The following is an 18774-nucleotide window of genomic DNA, read 5'->3' as shown; positions in this document are numbered from 1 at the left end:
TAGTGCTAAAACAATTTCTGTAAACTAAATCATATCTTGTTTTAATATACTGAGAATCTTTGAAATTTCCTAAGATAAAGCTTAGTGTACTTTTGGGAGCAATCAAAGATATGGTAAAGAACATTTTTTCCTGAGTTCCTTAATACTGCAACATTTAAAGAAGAAGGGATATTATTTGATTATTTTTCAAGACTAATGTTTGAGATACCCTAAGACCGAGCTTAGTGTATTTTCGTGAGCAATCAAAAATATAGAAGTCAATTTTTCTTGAATCCTTCAGTACTGTAATAATGAAACAAGGGATCTCATTTCTTTCAGATAAATTTTGTATCTTTATCAATTTCTGTAAACTAGATTTCATCTTGTTTTTGATACATTGGCAATATCCGAGTTGCCATAAAGACAGAGTTTAGCGCATTTTCGCGAGCAATCAAAAACATGGTAGGAGCCATTTTTTCTTGAATTCTTTAACACTGTAACAATGAAAGAAGGGAAATTATTTATTTTGGATAAATTTTGTACTGCTGTAAATACCTTCAAATTAAGTTTTGTTTCCTTTTGATATGCTGGCAATATTTGAGATGCCCTGGGATAGAGCTCAGTGCACTTTCCCAGGCAATCAAATATATAGTAAGAGATTAGTTCTTCATTGGAGGGGTGGGTAGAGCTCCCGGCTAGCACGCAGTTGGCCCAGCGTTCGACTCTCCGACCGGCCAATGAAGAATTAGAGGAATTTATTTCTGGTGATAGAAATTCATTTCTCGTCATAATGTGGTTCGGATTCCACAATAAGCTGTAGGTCCGTTATTTCTTGTAGATCAATTTCTTAGAGCTGTAACATCGGCTTCAAGCTAAATTTTATCTTGTTTTCATATACTGCCAATGTTTGAGAATGCCCTAAGATACAGATTACCATTTTTTTTTGTGAGCAATCAAAAATATGGTAGAAGCCATTTTTTTCTTGAATTCTTTAATACTGTTACAACGGAAGAAGAAGGGATAGTTTTTCTTTTAGGTAAATTTTGTAGTTTTTCAACAATTTCTATCAACAAATTTTTTATTCTTTTTTTAATACACTGACAATATCTGAGATGTCTCAGGAAAAAGCATGGTGAATTTTAGTCAGCAATCAAAATTATGAGAAACGACACGTTTTCTTGAATTTTATAGTACTGTAACAATTGCCCTTTTATCGTGATCAAGGTAAAGCTAATTGTTAAATTAGTAAGTGCCCGGAATAAATATATAACAATTTAATCGACCATCAAGAGAAATAGAACTTATTGTTAGGATTGTAATATTAAGATTTTACGCTCGTCTCGAGCAATGCTCCTCATATAGTTAAGATTTTACGCTCGTTTCGAGTAATGCTCTTCATATAGTTGTAGCGCAAAGATTCGAACTTCGATGCGCTTTTGTTTTTAGATGACGTAGTTTCATATTTAGTCACTTAAAAATATCTGTTATGCATTTTATATTGTTACGCCTTTTTTTTCACCTGACAAGATTTATTGTTATCATCATCTCAATTCGAATTAGGAAACTGACTGAATAATGTCCATGCAGATTCGCTAAAAACTAAAATCTCTCGAAAAACGAAAAATTCTGACCAATCGTTACCTGGGAATAACTGTCTTCAATAGCAAGATGAGAGATAAGATTAGCAGGCTCGAAAATTGGTGGAGTAATGAACGTTACAAAACAGTTATTTCAAATACAAATGGAACAACATTCAGGAATTTACAATGATTTCTCTCGAAACGTATTGATACATTTTAAATAGTTGACTCAGCATTTCATGACTTTTTGGCCGATTTATTTATACATTACATGAGCTTTAATTAGAATTATTATATTATTATAACGTGGAATTTGTTCCTCTTTCGAAATTCTTTTTGTGTGTCTCGATTATTATCATTATTTATTTATTTATCTATCTTTTTATTTTTGTTTTTAGATGAAGACTCTGGTTCTGATCTTTTGCGGTTTGGCTGTGGCAGCCGCCACTCCCGAGTGGGAAACCTTCAAGGTAAGTTATTATATACATGCATACATACTGTACATACATACATACATACATGCATACATACATACATAAATATATATATAATATATTTACATATATATACATGTATATATATATATATATATATATATATATATATATATATATATATATATATATATAAAAATTGATTCAGTTATCTTTGTTTACCTCTATTTCATCCTTTCTGCACTAACTCTCCAACATCTTCAGCTATTTTTCACTCCAATTTTCATTATGCATAAATACATACATACATACACACACACACACACACACACACACACACACACACATATATATATATATATATATATATATATATATATATATATATATATATATATATAAATATGAAATATATATTTATATATACTAACTCTCCAACATCTTCAGCTATTTTTTACTCTAATTTTCATTATGCATAAATACATACATACATACACACACACACACACACCCATATATATATATATATATATATATATATATATATATATATATATATATATATATATATATATATATAGTCTATGTGGGAAATTAGGTGCATAGGTCTCCTGATGCCCAATTAACCTTCTATACATCATATTCATGAACAATATTAACAAAGTTTTAAGCTTACTATAACTTGAATTGCTAACGTAAAATGCAACACTAATACCAAAAAATAATCCTTATCCATCTACATAAGCAAACGTTAAAATTAACTGACGCAATCCCCTTTTGACATGAGACGACATAATACCAAATCCTACGCCAATGCCATCGAGGAGGCGTACAGGATGTCTGTCTTCTTGGAGAAGGTGAAATACATCGAGGAGTTTAACAAGCTCTACGAGAAGGGAGAGAAGTCCTACTTCCTCAGAATCAACAAGTACAGTGACTTGGTAAGTTTCATTGATATAATAATAATAATAATAATAATAATAATAATAATAATAATAATAATAATAATAATAATAAGTAAAAACCATTATTTTGTTTCACAGTTCTATAATTATAATACTAAGGAAGGAAACGTGCTAGTAATAATAATAATAATAATAATAATAAATAATAATAATAATAATAATATCAAAAGGACAAACTATCATCTTTGCTTCACAGTCAATAAAAACCAGTTAAAATTACTAATCACAGTCATTATAATATTTCAAGTTAAGGAGACAGACTGGTCAGAAAAGTAATGTTAAAAAGAAAGGATTCTTTATAACAGTCTGGACTAATACAAGGTAGGATTTCTTACAACTGTCTTCAGATAGGATATTAATGTTAGATAGGATTTCTTACAGCAGTTTAGACAGGAGACGGGATACTTATTCACTGACTTGTAGAATCTATGGAATCTTTGATTCATCGTTTACCAAAACCAGCTGATATTCTTACAAAACTGTCTAGTCAGGATATGAATATAAGATAGGGTTTCTTTCAACTCTCTAGATAGGATATTAATCCAAGATAGGATTTTTTTACAACAGTGTAGACAGAATATCTATACGATAGGATTTCTTGCAACTCTCTACACAGGATACTAATCCAAGATAGGATTTTTTACAACAGTGTAGACAGAATATCAATACGATAGGATTTCTTGCAACTCTCTGCACAGGATATTAATCCAAGATAGGATTTTTTACAACTGCCTAAACAGGATATGAATACAAGATGGGATTTCCTGCAACTCTCTACACAGGATATTAATAATCCAAGATAGGATTTTTTACAACTGCCTAAACAGGATATGCATACAAGATAGGATTTCTTGCAACTCTCTACACAGGATATTAATAATCCAAGACAGGATTTTTTTCAAAAGTGTAGAAATGATATGAATACAAGATAGGATTTTTTGCAACTCCCTATACAGGATATTAATCCAAGATAGGATTTTTTTTACAACAGTGTAGACAGGATATTAATACAAGACATGATTTCTTACAGCTGTCTAGACAGGATATCAATAGAAGGCAGGATTTCTTACAGCTATCTAGACAGCATATTAATACAAGGCAGGATTTCTTACAGTTGTCCAGACAGGAGACAGGACATAATTCACTGACTTGTAGAATCTAAGAAATCTCTGCTTCGTCGTCAAGTAAAACCAGCTAAAATATTATTTGAAATCATTTTTAACATGACCGAATTTTGACTTCAGACCCACGAGGAACTCCTGGCCCAGATGACCGGAGGATTCGAGAGGAGGGTTGAGCCCCCTACCGAGCCTCCCAAGGAGGTGTCCCTCGAAGGAGTTGCTGAATCTGTTGACTGGAGGACCAAGGGAGCTGTCACCCCCGTGAAGGATCAGGGACAGTGTGGTTCATGCTGGGCCTTCTCTGCTGTGAGTTGTTATTTTTTTTTATTTCCCCATTTTTAAAAATTATGTTCTTTTTTAAAGTTTACTTAAAATAAGCGACATAAATAGCTTTTTTTGTTACCATATGACTGTGTTGATTCATTTCCCACTCTTTCTTCTAATTAAAAACAAAATTTTTACGCTTACTCATAATAAGCAACAAAAATTAAGTTTTATATTCATTTTATGATAAGTGGCATTATGACATAGACCCTAATTTGAATTTGCCCCTTTTTTATATAATTAACGTCTTTTCTTATTATCTGGATTTCTGTTATTGTAAGCATAGGAAGCAAAAAATTTTTTTAATTACTGGATTTTAAATTTACTTAGAATAAGCAACAGAGAGGAAATTTTATCTTTTCTTTATTTTCTAAGTGACATATATGCCATAGATCTTCATTTCAACTTGTACTTTTTATGCAATTAGCTTCTTTCCTTATTACCAGGATTTCAAATAGTTGACGAATTGTAAACAATGATTTCTCAGTGAATTTAGTTCGACACGTTTCAATAGGCAACAATAAATGAATTTTTTTAATTTCTTAAGTCGAATTATAAACACTGACACGACAGTTCATGTAATTCGATACATTTCAATATATTCACGTTCAATTATGGCCAGTACAGTTGGTAACGCCTTGGCCTCGAGTCTCGGGGACCAGCGTTCGCTTCCCGTCAAGGAGCGGATATTGAGAGTCTACTGGGTGGTTACTACCATGAGTGCCGACATTGACGTCCGCCCGAGAGGCAACAGCCTTCTGTGGGAGGACTGAAACCAACAACTTTACCTTTAACTTTTTTGAACAATCGGTTTTTCGTTCATCTACAGGTTGCCTCTTTGGAAGGCATGCACTTCCTGAAGACCGGACAGCTGATCAGCCTCTCCGAGCAGAACCTGGTCGACTGTTCCTGGGACTACGGAAACTACGGATGCGGAGGCGGTTGGCCTTATGCTGCCTACCAGTACATCATAGACAACGGCGGAGTCGACACCGAGTCCTCATACCCCTACTATGCTGTTGTAAGTGATCCTTTGTCAAAGAGTTTTCATATTAAAAGAGTCCTTCATGCCCCTTGCCGTGGAGATGAAAGATATTGTAAGTGACCCTTTGTCAAAGAGTCTTCATGGATGTTGTAAGTGATCCTTTGTCGAAGAGTCTTCATAGGTATCCTTTGTCGAAGAGTCTTCATAGATGTTGTAAGTGATCCTTTGTCGAAGAGTCTTCATAGGTATCCTTTGTCGAAGAGTCTTCATAGATATCCTTTGTCGAAGAGTCTTCATAGATATCCTTGGTCAAAGAGTCTTCATAGATATCCTTTGTCGAAGAGTCTTCATAGATGTTGTAAGTGATCCTTTGTCAAAGAGTCTTCATAGATGTTGTAAGTGATCCTTTGTCAAAGAGTCTTCATAGATGTTATAAATGATCCTTTGTCGAAGAGTCTTCATAGATATCCTTTGTCGAAGAGTCATCATAGATATCCTTTGTCGAAGAGTCTTCATAGATGTTGTAAGTGATCCTTTGTCAAAGAGTCTTCATAGATGTTATTAGTTGTAAGTAATCCACTAATACTGGATCTTCATATCCCTAACTGTTGTAAGTAATCCCTCGTCGTGTCGTAAGTAACCCCTTAACACTGGAAGACGCTGTTGTAAATAATCCCTCGTCGTGGGGTTGAGTCTGCGTTGTTATAAGTAATCGCCTATCACTGAGTCTTCGTATCCCTAACTCGCTGTTATAAGTAATCCGTCGTCGTGGAGATGAAACAGTTGTTAGTAATCCCTTACAATTCATATTCCCAACTCGTTGTTATAAGTAATAAGTATCTTACTGATTACTTATAAGCTATAAATATCTTCATGTAAATAAAAGAATGTAACACAGCGTTAAGCAGCTTGGAAAGTCTCAGCGATTTTGTTTCAAACTAATATTTAACTTTTTGCTTTCTTTTAAGTCATAAATTCTATTTGAGAAACCAAGACTAGGTACGGTGATATAATGGAAAATCCTTTTTTTTTATTGTCTCCTAATATCGTCCAAAATAAATATGTGTGAAGTCTGTGAACCGAAAATATAAACAGTTTTAAATCAAAAAGAAACAATTGAAGCTTATGAAAACAACCATTGTGCGTTTACAAACAGATCAATCGAAACACATCTGCTTCCTCGAAAATAAATGTTTCTGCTTCTTAACTAATCATCTATCTATGCCTTAAGGACCAGAATTTGATCCAACATCATTTTGTCTTCTACCTTGCAAATAAATGTTCCTGCCTTTTAATTAATCATCTACCTGCACGCCCTAAGGACCAAAATTAGATCTAACATCAAGTCCGTTATCCTGAAAATTATGCTCTTCCTTTTAACTAATCATCTACCTCTACGTATGCCCCAAGTACCAGAATTAGATCTTACAATATCACCTAGTCCGCCACCTCGAAAATAAATGTTCCTGCCTTTCAACTAATCACCTACCTCTACGCCCTAAGAACCAGAATTAGATCCAATAAAATCTTGTTTGCTACCTTGAAAATTAAGCTCTGCCTTTTAACTAAGCATCTACCCATACGCCCTAAGGGACCAGAATTAGGTCTGTCTGCTATACCTTGAAAGTAAATGGTCCTGCCTTTTAACTAATCGTCCCACCCTCTACGCCCTCAGGACCAGAACTGCAATTTCGACCCTTCATCGGTTGGCGCCACGGTCTCCTCCTTCGTCGAACCTGCCTCCGGCAGTGAGTCCGCCCTTCAGCAGGCTGTCCACGACGTAGGCCCCGTCAGCGTCTGCATCGATGCCGGCCAGGCTTCCTTCGGCAGCTACGGAGGCGGTGAGTGAAAAGGTCGCGCCTTGGTTGTGTCATAGGGAATTCAAACGAACGGTTCAGCCTCACTCCAAGTTTACAGTAGCCTAATTCATTGATCAAATTGGCAATAATCACTGATTTGTCGAATTGGCAACAGTTTTGCTTTATCAAATTATTAACCGTTGTTGATTTATCAACTGAACACCATATTCTTTGGAAGCTTGAATTTCAGGTCAGTGAATGGCCCCTGTCGTGGGCTTGTTGCATATATGAATAGAGTCTTGTCTTCTGAGTAATAATAAATGATAACCACCAAATTTATGCCCTACAGGTGTTTACTACGAGCCCAGCTGTGACACCTACTACGCCAACCACGCCGTGACCGCCATCGGCTACGGCACAGAAGGAGGCTACGAATACTGGCTGGTCAAGAACTCCTGGGGCACCAGTTGGGGCGAGTCAGGTTACATCAAGATGGCCAAGAACGAGGGCAACATGTGTGCCATCTCCACCTACTCTGTGTACCCTATTGTTTAAAGGGTCTGTATGCTTGGCGAGCCTTCGTCTTCTTCTTTTTCTTCCATCTCAAGGCGCCAGCAAGTTCCAATGAGTAAATAAATATTGCACTTAATTCGTTGTATTTTTATGTAGTTCGCCCAATATGTAGCTTAGAAGGTTCTTTCTTATATATATATATATATATATATATATATATATATATATATATATATATATATATATATATAATTATCAGATGATGAAACCTATTCATATGGAACAAGCCCACCAAATGGGCCATTGACCTGAAATTCCAAAGAATATGATGTTCATTAGGAAGAAGTAAGAGAAGGTAAAGGAAATACAAAAGGTAGATAACCCACTTATTAAAAAAGAAAAAGAAATTTATAAATAGATAAAAATACAGCATTAGGGTAGCAATGCATTGCATCTCCGCTTGAACTTCGGAAATTCCAATTGCACGACATCCTCTGGGAGACTGTTCCAGAGTCCAGCGGTGTGAGGAATAAAGGGCCTCTGGAACTGACAAGTTTGACAGTGAGGCACATTTACTACATATTGGTGCTGGTGTTCAGGGAATCAGCTTGCTCTCTGCATGTAAAGGGAATCATGATCAACTGTGAATGTGAAAGATCTCTGTTGAAATACAACTTATGAAAAAGTGACAAACAAGAGACCATCCGTCGATGATCCAAGTTATAACTGCTACCCTTCGTTGGGCGAGTCGGTAGAGCTGCGGACTGGCACTCGCTGGGCCAGAGTTCGATTCCCCGGCCGGCTGATGAAGAGTTAGAGGAATTTATTTCTGGTGACAGAAACTCATTTCTCGCTATAATGTGGTTCGGATTCCACAATAAGCTGTAGGTCCCGTTGCTAAGTAACCAATTGGTTTTTAGCCACGTAAAATAAAGTATAATTTTCAAGCTAGTTCAGAGAGCTGTTAATCAGCTCAGTGGTTCATAAAACTTAAGGTATACTTAACTTTAACCTCAGTAACTGCTACTATTAGGAAACAGAAACTCACTCATCACGAACCACTCTGCCCAAAGAGAGATAAATTTTGACAGCTAGATATCCACGCTTGGGAGAACAGTATTCTAGTAAAGGGGAAGCACAAATGATCTAAAACAGGTTACACTGATTTGATCACTGTTATAAATATATTATGAGGCTTACGTGACAATACATGACTTAGTGGCATTTGTTGAAACTTTCATTAGATGTTTCTCAAAAGTTAGATGAGTCAAAAGTTACACCAAGAATAGTTTAAAGCTTCAGACTTATTCAAAGCTCCATCTATCAGAAAGAAGGATGGGGTTCTGGAAATTAATGAGATTTCTAACAACAGTGTTTTCGCTTTACTGAGTTCAACCCTCATACCTCACCTGAACACACCAGTCACTGATCGGTCTATAAGTCCTTGGTATATATATATATATATATATATATATATATATATATATATATATATATATATATATATATATATATATATATATATACTAATACTTATGAATTTTTAGGTATCTCAACCCCTCCTTCCAAAACATGCGAACCTAAATGGTTTCAAATCCATCCAATCCTCTCTATTCTCCCCATATGACTAAACCACCAGTACATAATTTATTTCCTCACCAAAGTTAACTTGCAATCAGTTTGCCGTTTATTTATTTTCTCTAATTTGTCCGTGATTAATTAGCATGTTACACTCATGCAACTTTCACCTATTTTCATTAATTCTCTTTCAATGCGTCATTCATTTCCCAGACGAAAAGTTGTCTTAATATCGTTTAAAACAGCTCTTATTTTGGCTTCTTTATTTCCATAAATACATACAATGCAGTTCACCTCTATCCCATTCTGCCATTATTTAAAAAAATGTACTTCAATTGTACATAATCAAGTCAAACTACATATTTCTTCTGATATTATGTAATAACATCCTTCTCTCTCGAATCCTTTTAAATCCATAAAATTGCTGTTTATAAGATTCCCTTCCATGTCAAAGTCTTTTTGTCTCTTTTTACCAGTTCTGCTCTTCTCACCACAATCACCCATAGCATGATGTCATCCGTGGCCAGCTCATTTCCACAGTGAATATCAGACTGACATTGATTTTTCAGCTCTTCTATCAAGTAGTCCCATTGTTTGTTCATTATACAGTCAATTAACCGTCACACATACAAACTAATAACATATATAGAGAGAGAGAGAGAGAGAGAGAGAGAGAGAGAGAGAGAGAGAGAGAGAGAGAGAGAGAGAGAGAGGTGCACTGTGTCCAGGTGAAAACATTGATGAATAACAAAATATAAATGAAAGGTGCTGTAACCTAATAAGAAGTTGAGAGAGAGAGAGAGAGAGAGAGAGAGAGAGATGAGGTGCACTGTACCCAGGTAAAAACAATTATGAATGACAACATATAAATACAAGTACTGTAAATATAAAAAGAAGTTGAGAGAGAGAGAGAGAGAGAGAGGAGAGGAGAGAGAGAGAGAGGTGCGCTATGACCAGGCAGAATCATTGATGAATGACTGCATATAAATAAAAGGCACTGTATTATAAAAAGAAGCTGAGACAGACAGACAGACAGACAGACAGACAGACAGACAGACAGACAGACAGACAGACAGACAGACAGACAGACAGACAGACAGACAGAGGTACTCTATGCCCAGGTAAAAACAATGATGAACGACTGAATACAAATAAAAGGAACTTTAACATAAAAGCTGGGAGAGAGAGAGAGAGAGAGAGAGAGAGAGAGAGAGAGAGAGAGAGAGAGAGAGAGAGAGAGAGAGAAGGAGAGAGAAGACATACCAAAACACAATGCATGAACAAACAACCATAATAAAAAAGATAATGAAAGACAAAAACATAAATGAAAACCACCAACAGCCTAAAAGAATGACGTTCATAGTCACTTCTATGAAAATAATACCAATGATAGTTCAGTTAACTGTGAATCCAAATGTTATTACTTCAAAAGATAAAAACTGAAATCCACGACAGAGCTTGCCATACAAGCATGGCTATGTAAATTAATAAATAAAAAAATATAATATATATATATATATACATATATATATATATATATATATATATATATATATATATATATATACATATACATACATATACATATACTGTATATACGTATATATGTGTGGGTGTATGATGTGTGCTAGATATGCATGCAATAATGCTTATTCATTCGGTTTTTTTCTTGTAACAAGTGGCAAACAACAATTACATTATCTTCCACAAAAAAATTTGAAACCTTGAAGTAAAAAAATCTTATTTTCCAAATCTAGAATAACAGTAAATAAGATAATCCAAACATTATTCTCTCCTCCCTCCATTAACTTCCTTGAATTTATAAAACATTAAACACTTATCAGTTTGTCCACCCACCATCATGATATAGGAACAACAAATGAAGTGACCTTAAATGATCCTGAGAGCTTAAGCTGCTTTTTGCAAGGCTGCTAAATGTTGGCTGAGAAAATGAATATTCCCACAAATACGAAAAAGGGAATTTTTTTTTTTTTTTTGCTTGCAGTTTTGCCTGCATAAATACCGGGGCTTCACCCTGCTTCCGCACACTTTGGCACCGTAAGTAAAATCAGATCCGTTGTTCTTTGTCATTTCTCTACTTTTCCTTTTTGAAAGGAAGAGGAAAGAGAAGGGGTGCTTTTTGATTAACTGTTAAGTGCTGTTATAAATTCTTCAAACTAAAGAGATGGGAAATCTTTTGGGATAAATTTTCTAGTGCTGAAACAATTTTTTAAACTATATTATATCTTCTTTTAATATACTGAGAACATCTGAAATTTCCTGAGATAAAGCTTAGTGTACTTTCGCGAGCAATCAAAAATATGGTAAAGAACATTTTTTTCCTGAGTTCCTTAATATTGCAACATTTAAATAAGAAGGGATATTATTTGTTTTGGATAAATTTTGCAGTGTTGTAATAACTTGTTAAAACTAATTTTTATCTTGTTTAATATACTGGCAATATTTGAGATGTCCTAAGACCGAGCTTAGTGTATTTTCGTGAGCAATCAAAAATATAGTAAAAGTCAATTTATCTTGAACTCTTTAATACTGTAACCATGAAACGAGGGATGTTATTTCTTTTAGATAAATTGTGTATCAATTTATCTTGAACTCTTTAATACTGTAACCATGAAACGAGGGATGTTATTTCTTTTAGATAAATTTTGTAGTGCTGTATCAATTTCTGTAAACCAGATCTCATCTTGTTTTTGATATATTGGCAATATCTGAAATGTCCTAAGATAGACCTTAGTGTATTTTCGTGAGCAATCAAAAATATTGTGAAGGGCATTTTTTCTTGAATTCTGTAATACAGTTACAATGAAAGAAGAATGCATATATTGTTTTCACGGATAATTATATCGGGCAATTTATTCCTTTTCCGAAATTCTTTTGTATATCTCGATTATTATTATTTATTCATTTATTTTGGTTTTTAGATGAAGACTCTGGTTCTGATCTTTTGCGGTTTGGCTGTGGCAGCCGCCACTCCCGAATGGGAAAACTTCAAGGTAAGTTATTATATACATACATACATAAATACATGCATACATACAAACATACATACACACACACACACATATATATATACACCTACTTTATGCACATCATAGAATATATATATATATATATATATATATATATATATATATATATATATATATATATATATATATATATATATATATATCATATATATTTTATGTGCGTGAGTAGGTGCACAATATCTGATACCCATTTAACCTTCTATATATCATCCATGAACAATATTTTTCAAAGTTTTTCACTTACTATAACTTAAAGTACTGACAAATGCAACACTAACACCTCAAATAATCGATCCCCATCTACACCAGCAAATGTTAAAATTAACTGACGCAATCCCTTTTGACGCCAGACGACATACACCAAATCCTACGCCAATGCCATCGAGGAGGCGTACAGGATGTCTGTCTTCTTGGAGAAGGTGAAATACATCGAGGAGTTTAACAAGCTCTACGAGAAGGGAGAGAAGTCCTACTTCCTCAAAATCAACAAGTACAGCGACTTGGTAAGTTTCAATAATAATAATAATAATAATAATAATAATAATAATAATAATTAGTAGAAACCATTATGTTTGTTTCACAGTTCTATGATGATGATATTAAGAAAGAAAGCATGCTACAAATAATAATAATAATAATAATAATAATAATAATAATAATAATAATAATAATAATAGTAACAGGAAAAAGACCTTCTATAATACAGGGTTTTTAAACCTGTAATAATAATAATAATAATAATAATAATAATAATAATAATAATAATAATAATAATAATATCAAAGAGAAATGCCATTATCTTTGCTTCACAGTCAATAAAAACCAGTTAACATTACTAATCACAGTCATTATAATATTTCAAGTTAAAGAGACAGAAAGGATTCCTTATAACAGTCTAGACAGGACACTAATACAAGATAGGATTTCTTACAACTGTCTAGAAAGGATATTAATGTCAGACAGGGCTTCCTACAGCTGTCTGAAAAGGAGACAGGACATTAATTCACTGACTTGTAGAATCTATGGAATCTTTGTCTAATCATTTACCAAAACTAGTTAATATTCTTACAACTGTCTAAGCGGGATATGAGTACAGGATGGAATTTCTTGTAACTATCTAGACAGGATATTGATCCATGACAGGATCTTTCACAACAGTGCACACAGGATATTAATACAAGATAGGATTTCTTACAACAGTGTAGACAGGATGCTGATACAAATTAGGATTTCTTACAGCTGTCTTGAAAGGAGACAGGACATTAATTCACTGACTTGCAGAATCTATGAAATATTTGCTTCATTGTTAACCAAAACCAGTTAATATTCTTACAACTGTCTAAACAGCATATGAATACAAGATGGGATTTCTTGCAACTATCTAGACAGGATATTAATCCAAGATAGGATTTTTTACAACAGTGTAGACAGGATATGAATACAAAGTGGGATTTCTTGCAACTCTCTACACAGGATATTAATCCAAGATAGAATTTTTCACAACAGTGTATGCAGGATATTAATACAAGATAGGGTTTCTTGCAACCCTCTACATAGGATATTAATCCAAGAGAGGATTTTTCACAACAGTGCAGACAGGATATTAATACAACATAGGATTTCTTACAACAGTGTAGACAGGATTTTAACCCAAGATAGGATTTTTTACAACAGTGCAGATAGGATATTAATAGAAGATAGGATTTCTTACAACAGTGCAGACAGGATATTAATACAAGATATGATTTCTTCTAACAGTGTAGACAGGATATTAATTTAAGATAGGATTTCTTAAACAGTGTGGACAGGATATTAATACAAGATAGGATTTTTACAACAGTGTGAGATAGGATATTAATACAAGATAGGATTTTTTGCAACAGCTGTCTAGACAGAAGGAACAATATCAATTCATTAACTTGTAGAATCCACGACACCTTTTCTCCATAGTTAATTAATCCTGATAATATCATAACTGAAATCATTCTTAACATGGACGAATTTCATCTTCAGACCCACGAGGAACTCCTGGCCCAGATGACCGGAGGATTCGAGGGAGGAGGCTTGGAGCCCCTACCGAGCCTCCCAAGGGTGTCCTCGAGAAGGAGTTGCTGAATCTGTTGACTGGAGGACCAAGGGAGCTGTCACCCCCGTGAAGGATCAAGGACAGTGCGGTTCATGCTGGGCCTTCTCTGCTGTGAGGTTTTTTTTTTTTTTTATTTCCCCATTTTTTTCTAATTATGTTAGTTTTTTAAGTTTACTGAAAACAAGCAACATAATTTGTTTTGTTTTATCATGTGATAGTGTTACTTTATTTCCCTTTTTATATTATAAGTATGAGCTTGTTTACGTTTAATTAGAATAGGCAACAAAAATTAAGGTTACATTTATTCTATGATAAGTAGAATATGTGTCACAAGTTCCCATTTTAACTTTTCTTTTTTATATAATTAGTTTTTTTCTCATTATCGGTTTTCTTTTACTCTAAACATAGGAAGCAAATTTTTTCATTCTAATATGATCCTGTTTTACGTTTACTCAAAATAAGCGCAGAAATTAAGTTATTTAATTTTATTTCATGATAGGCGGCATTATGCCACAGATTCCCACTTTAATTTTACTTTTTATTTTTTGCAATTAGCCTCTTTTCTCATTATCTGGATTTCTGTTACTCTAAGAATATGAAGCATATTCTTAATTCTAATTATAATCGGGTTTTACATTTACTTAGAATAAGAAACAGAGATTAAATTTCATTTTTTTTAAATTTTATGATAAGTGGCTTATATGTCATAGATCCTCATTTCCAATTTTCTTTTTTACACAATGGGCTTCCTTTCTCATTGCCAGGGTGTCAGATACTTTGCGAATTATAAACATTAACATTACAGCTCATTTCATTCGATACATTTTAATATTTTCCCAGTTAAATCATGTTTTTCTTTTCTATCTGATAACCATTAAGAATCGGTTTTCCATATATCTACAGGTTGCCTCTTTGGAAGGCATGCACTACCTGAAGACCGGCCAGCTGGTCAGCCTCTCCGAGCAGAACCTGGTCGACTGTTCCTGGGCCTACGGAAACAACGGATGCGGAGGCGGTTGGCCTTATGCTGCCTACCAGTACATCATAGACAACGGCGGAATCGACACCGAGTCCGCATACCCCTACTATGCTGTTGTAAGTGATCCTTTGTCAAAGAGTCTTCATGTCCAGAGTCCTTCATATTCCTTGTAGTAGAGATGAAAGATGTTGTGAGTGATCCTTTGTCAAAGAGTCTTCATATCCAGAGAGTCCTTCATGCCTCTTCTCGTGGAGATGAAAGATGTTGTGAGTGATCCCTTGTCAAAGAGGTCTTCATATCCCTTGTTGTGGAGATGAAAGATGTTGTGAGTGATCCTTTGACAAAGAGTCTTCATATCCACAGAGTCCTTCATATCCCTTGTTGTGGAGATGAAAGATGTTGTGAGTGATCCTTTGTCAAAGAGTCTTCATATCCACAAAGTCCTTCATATCTCTTGTTGTGGAGATGAAAGATGTTGTAAGTGATCCTTTGTCAAAGGGTCTTCATATCCAAAGAGTCCTTCATATCCCTTGTTGTGGAGATGAAGAATGTTGTGAGTGATCCTTTGTCAAAGAGTCTTCTTATCCAAAAAGTCCTTCATATCCCTTGTTGTGGAGATGAGAGATGTAAGTAATCCGTTACTGTTGAGTCTGCTGCGCTGTTTTACTGGTAAGTAATCCCTCATAATGGAGATAGGATTTGTTTTAAGTAATCCTCTTAACACTGGGTCTTAGTATCCCTGCCTCGCTGTTGTATGCAACCCCTCGTCGTGGAGATGAGTTCGCGCTGTTGTAAGTAATCCCCTATCACTGAGTCTTTATATCCCTACTGCCCAGTTGTAAGTAATCCCTTGTTGTGGAGATGAAACATTTGTAAGTAATCCCTTACTACTCAGTCTTCATATCCCCAAGTTGCTGTTATAAGTAATCCCTCTTCGTGAAGATAAAAGAATGTAACTTAGTACTCAGCATTTTGGAAAATCCTGGCAATTTAATTCCAGATAAGTATTTAATTTTTTGTTTGTTTTTTTTAAGTAATAAATTCTATTTGAGCATTCAAGTCTGGATACGGGTATATAATGGAAAACCCTTTTTCTCTAAAGTTTCCCTATATCGTGCAGAAAAAGTTATATGTGTAACGTCTATGAACCAAAATTAAATAGGGTATTTACATCACCTGCATTAAACAGCTGTCAATCAGAGAGAAACACGTTTCTTGTGAAAAGAAACCTTGTGCATTTAGAAACAGACCTAACTATCTCAACACACCTGATTCCTTAATAATATATGTTCCTGCCTTTTAACTAACCATCTACCTGTATGCCCTAAGGACCAGAATTAGAACTAACCTCCTATGCCCTCAGGAACAGAATTAGATGTAACCTCCTACGTACTCAGGACCAGAATTAGATCTTGCCTCCCACGCCCTCATGACCAGAATTCGATGTAACCTCCTACGTACTCAGGACCAGAATTAGATCTACCCTCCTATGCCTTCAGGACCAGAATTAGTTCTAACCTCCTAAGCCCTCAGGAACAGAATTAGATCTAGCCTCCCACGCTCTCAGGACCAGAATTCGATGTAACCTCCTACGTACTCAGGACCAGAATTAGATCTTGCCTCCCACGCCCTCAGGACCAGAATTCGATGTAACCTCCTACGTACTCAGGACCAGAATTAGATCTACCCTCCTATGCCTTCAGGACCTGAATTAGTTCTAACCTCCTAAGCCCTCAGGAACAGAATTAGATCTAGCCTCCCACGCCCTCAGGACCAGAATTAGATGTAACCTCCTACGTACTCAGGACCAGAATTAGATCTAGCCACCCAAGCCCTCAGGACCAGAATTAGATGCAACCTCCTACGTACTCAGGACCAGAATTAGATCTACCCTCCTATGCCTTCAGGACCAGAATTAGTTCTAACCTCCTAAGCCCTCAGGAACAGAATTAGATCTAGCCTCCCACGCTCTCAGGACCAGAATTAGATGTAACCTTCTACGTACTCAGGACCAGAATTAGTTCTAACCTCCTAAGCCCTCAGGAACAGAATTAGATCTAGCCTCCCACGCTCTCAGGACCAGAATTAGATGTAACCTTCTACGTACTCAGGACCAGAATTAGATCTTGCCTCCCACGGCCTCAGGACCAGAATTCGATGTAACCTCCTACGTACTCAGGACCAGAATTAGATCTACCCTCCTGTGCCTTCAGGACCAGAAACATATTTAACAATTAGATCTAACATCATCTTGTTTGCTACCTTGAAAATTACACTCTGTCTTTTAACTAATCGTCTATCCCTACGCCCTCAGGACCAGTATTGCTATTTCGATCCTTCATCGGTTGGCGCCACGGTCTTCTCCTACGTCGAACCTGCCTCTGGCAGTGAGTCCGCCCTTCAGCAGGCTGTCCACGATGCAGGCCCCGTTAGCATTGCTATCGATGCTGGTCAGCCTTCCTTCGGCAGTTATGGAGGCGGTGAGTTAAAGGGTTGCGCTTTGGTTTTGTTATAAGGAATTCAAACGAACGGTTAAGTGTCACTCCAAGTTTACAGTAGCCTAATTTATTGATCAAATTGGCAATAATCACTGGTTTATCGAATTAGCAACAGTTTTGCTTAATCAGATTATTAACCAATGTTAATTTATCAAACGAACACCATGTTCTTTGGAAGCTTGAGTTTCAGGTCAGTGAATGGCCCGTGTCGTGGGCTTGTTGCATATATGAATAGAGGCTTGTCTTCTGAGCAATAATAAATAATAACAACCACATTTATGCCCTACAGGTGTTTACTACGAACCCAGCTGTGACACCTACTACGCCAACCACGCCGTGACCGCCATCGGCTACGGCACAGAAGGAGGCTACGAATACTGGCTGGTCAAGAACTCCTGGGGCACCAGTTGGGGCGAGTCAGGTTACATCAAGATGGCCAAGAACGAGGGCAACATGTGTGCCATCTCCACCTACTCTGTGTACCCTATTGTTTAAAGGGTTTGTCAGCTAGGTCAGCCTTTTGTCTCATTCCAGCACCAGCAAGTTCCAATGAGTAAATAAATATTGCCGTTAATTCGTTGTTTTTTTTTTAATAATTTGTCTAATATATAGCTTGGAAGATTGTTCCTTTTGTATCTGTACAGTACAGGGTGGCCATAAAGTCTCATTATAATTTTTAAAAAATATATTACAAAAGCAAATGAACAGACAAATACTCGCATGTGGAAATTATTACAGAATGAGGAGTAGATATTGAAGTTTTTTGCCTCATTTAATACACCCTATATGGGCACCATTAGTTGCACGAAGCACATCGAGACGGTACTCGATTTCTTGCTATGTCCGCTGCAGCACAGCCTCGTCAACGGTGGCAATGGCATCA

General features: G+C 35.6%; 1 protein-coding gene and 1 pseudogene across 1 annotated transcript; both read left to right on the top strand.

Moving 5' to 3' along the window:
* Positions 1 to 1923: 1923 nt before the first annotated feature.
* Positions 1924 to 18465, top strand: LOC136849838 (crustapain-like; annotated as a pseudogene).
* On the top strand, positions 2761 to 7836 carry LOC136849839 (crustapain-like). The gene is made up of 5 exons (XM_067123302.1): positions 2761 to 2934; positions 4203 to 4385; positions 5233 to 5424; positions 7064 to 7229; positions 7537 to 7836. The coding sequence occupies exons 1-5, from the start codon at positions 2776 to 2778 to the stop codon at positions 7740 to 7742; spliced, it is 906 nt and encodes a 301-aa protein (XP_066979403.1). The 5' UTR covers positions 2761 to 2775; the 3' UTR covers positions 7743 to 7836.
* Positions 18466 to 18774: the final 309 nt, after the last annotated feature.

The sequence above is a fragment of the Macrobrachium rosenbergii genome, chromosome 21, assembly GCF_040412425.1.
Source record: "Macrobrachium rosenbergii isolate ZJJX-2024 chromosome 21, ASM4041242v1, whole genome shotgun sequence".
Classification (NCBI taxonomy): Eukaryota; Metazoa; Arthropoda; class Malacostraca; order Decapoda; family Palaemonidae; genus Macrobrachium; species Macrobrachium rosenbergii.
Note: the sequence above shows the minus strand (reverse complement) of the source record. Positions and strands in the feature narration are given on the sequence as shown.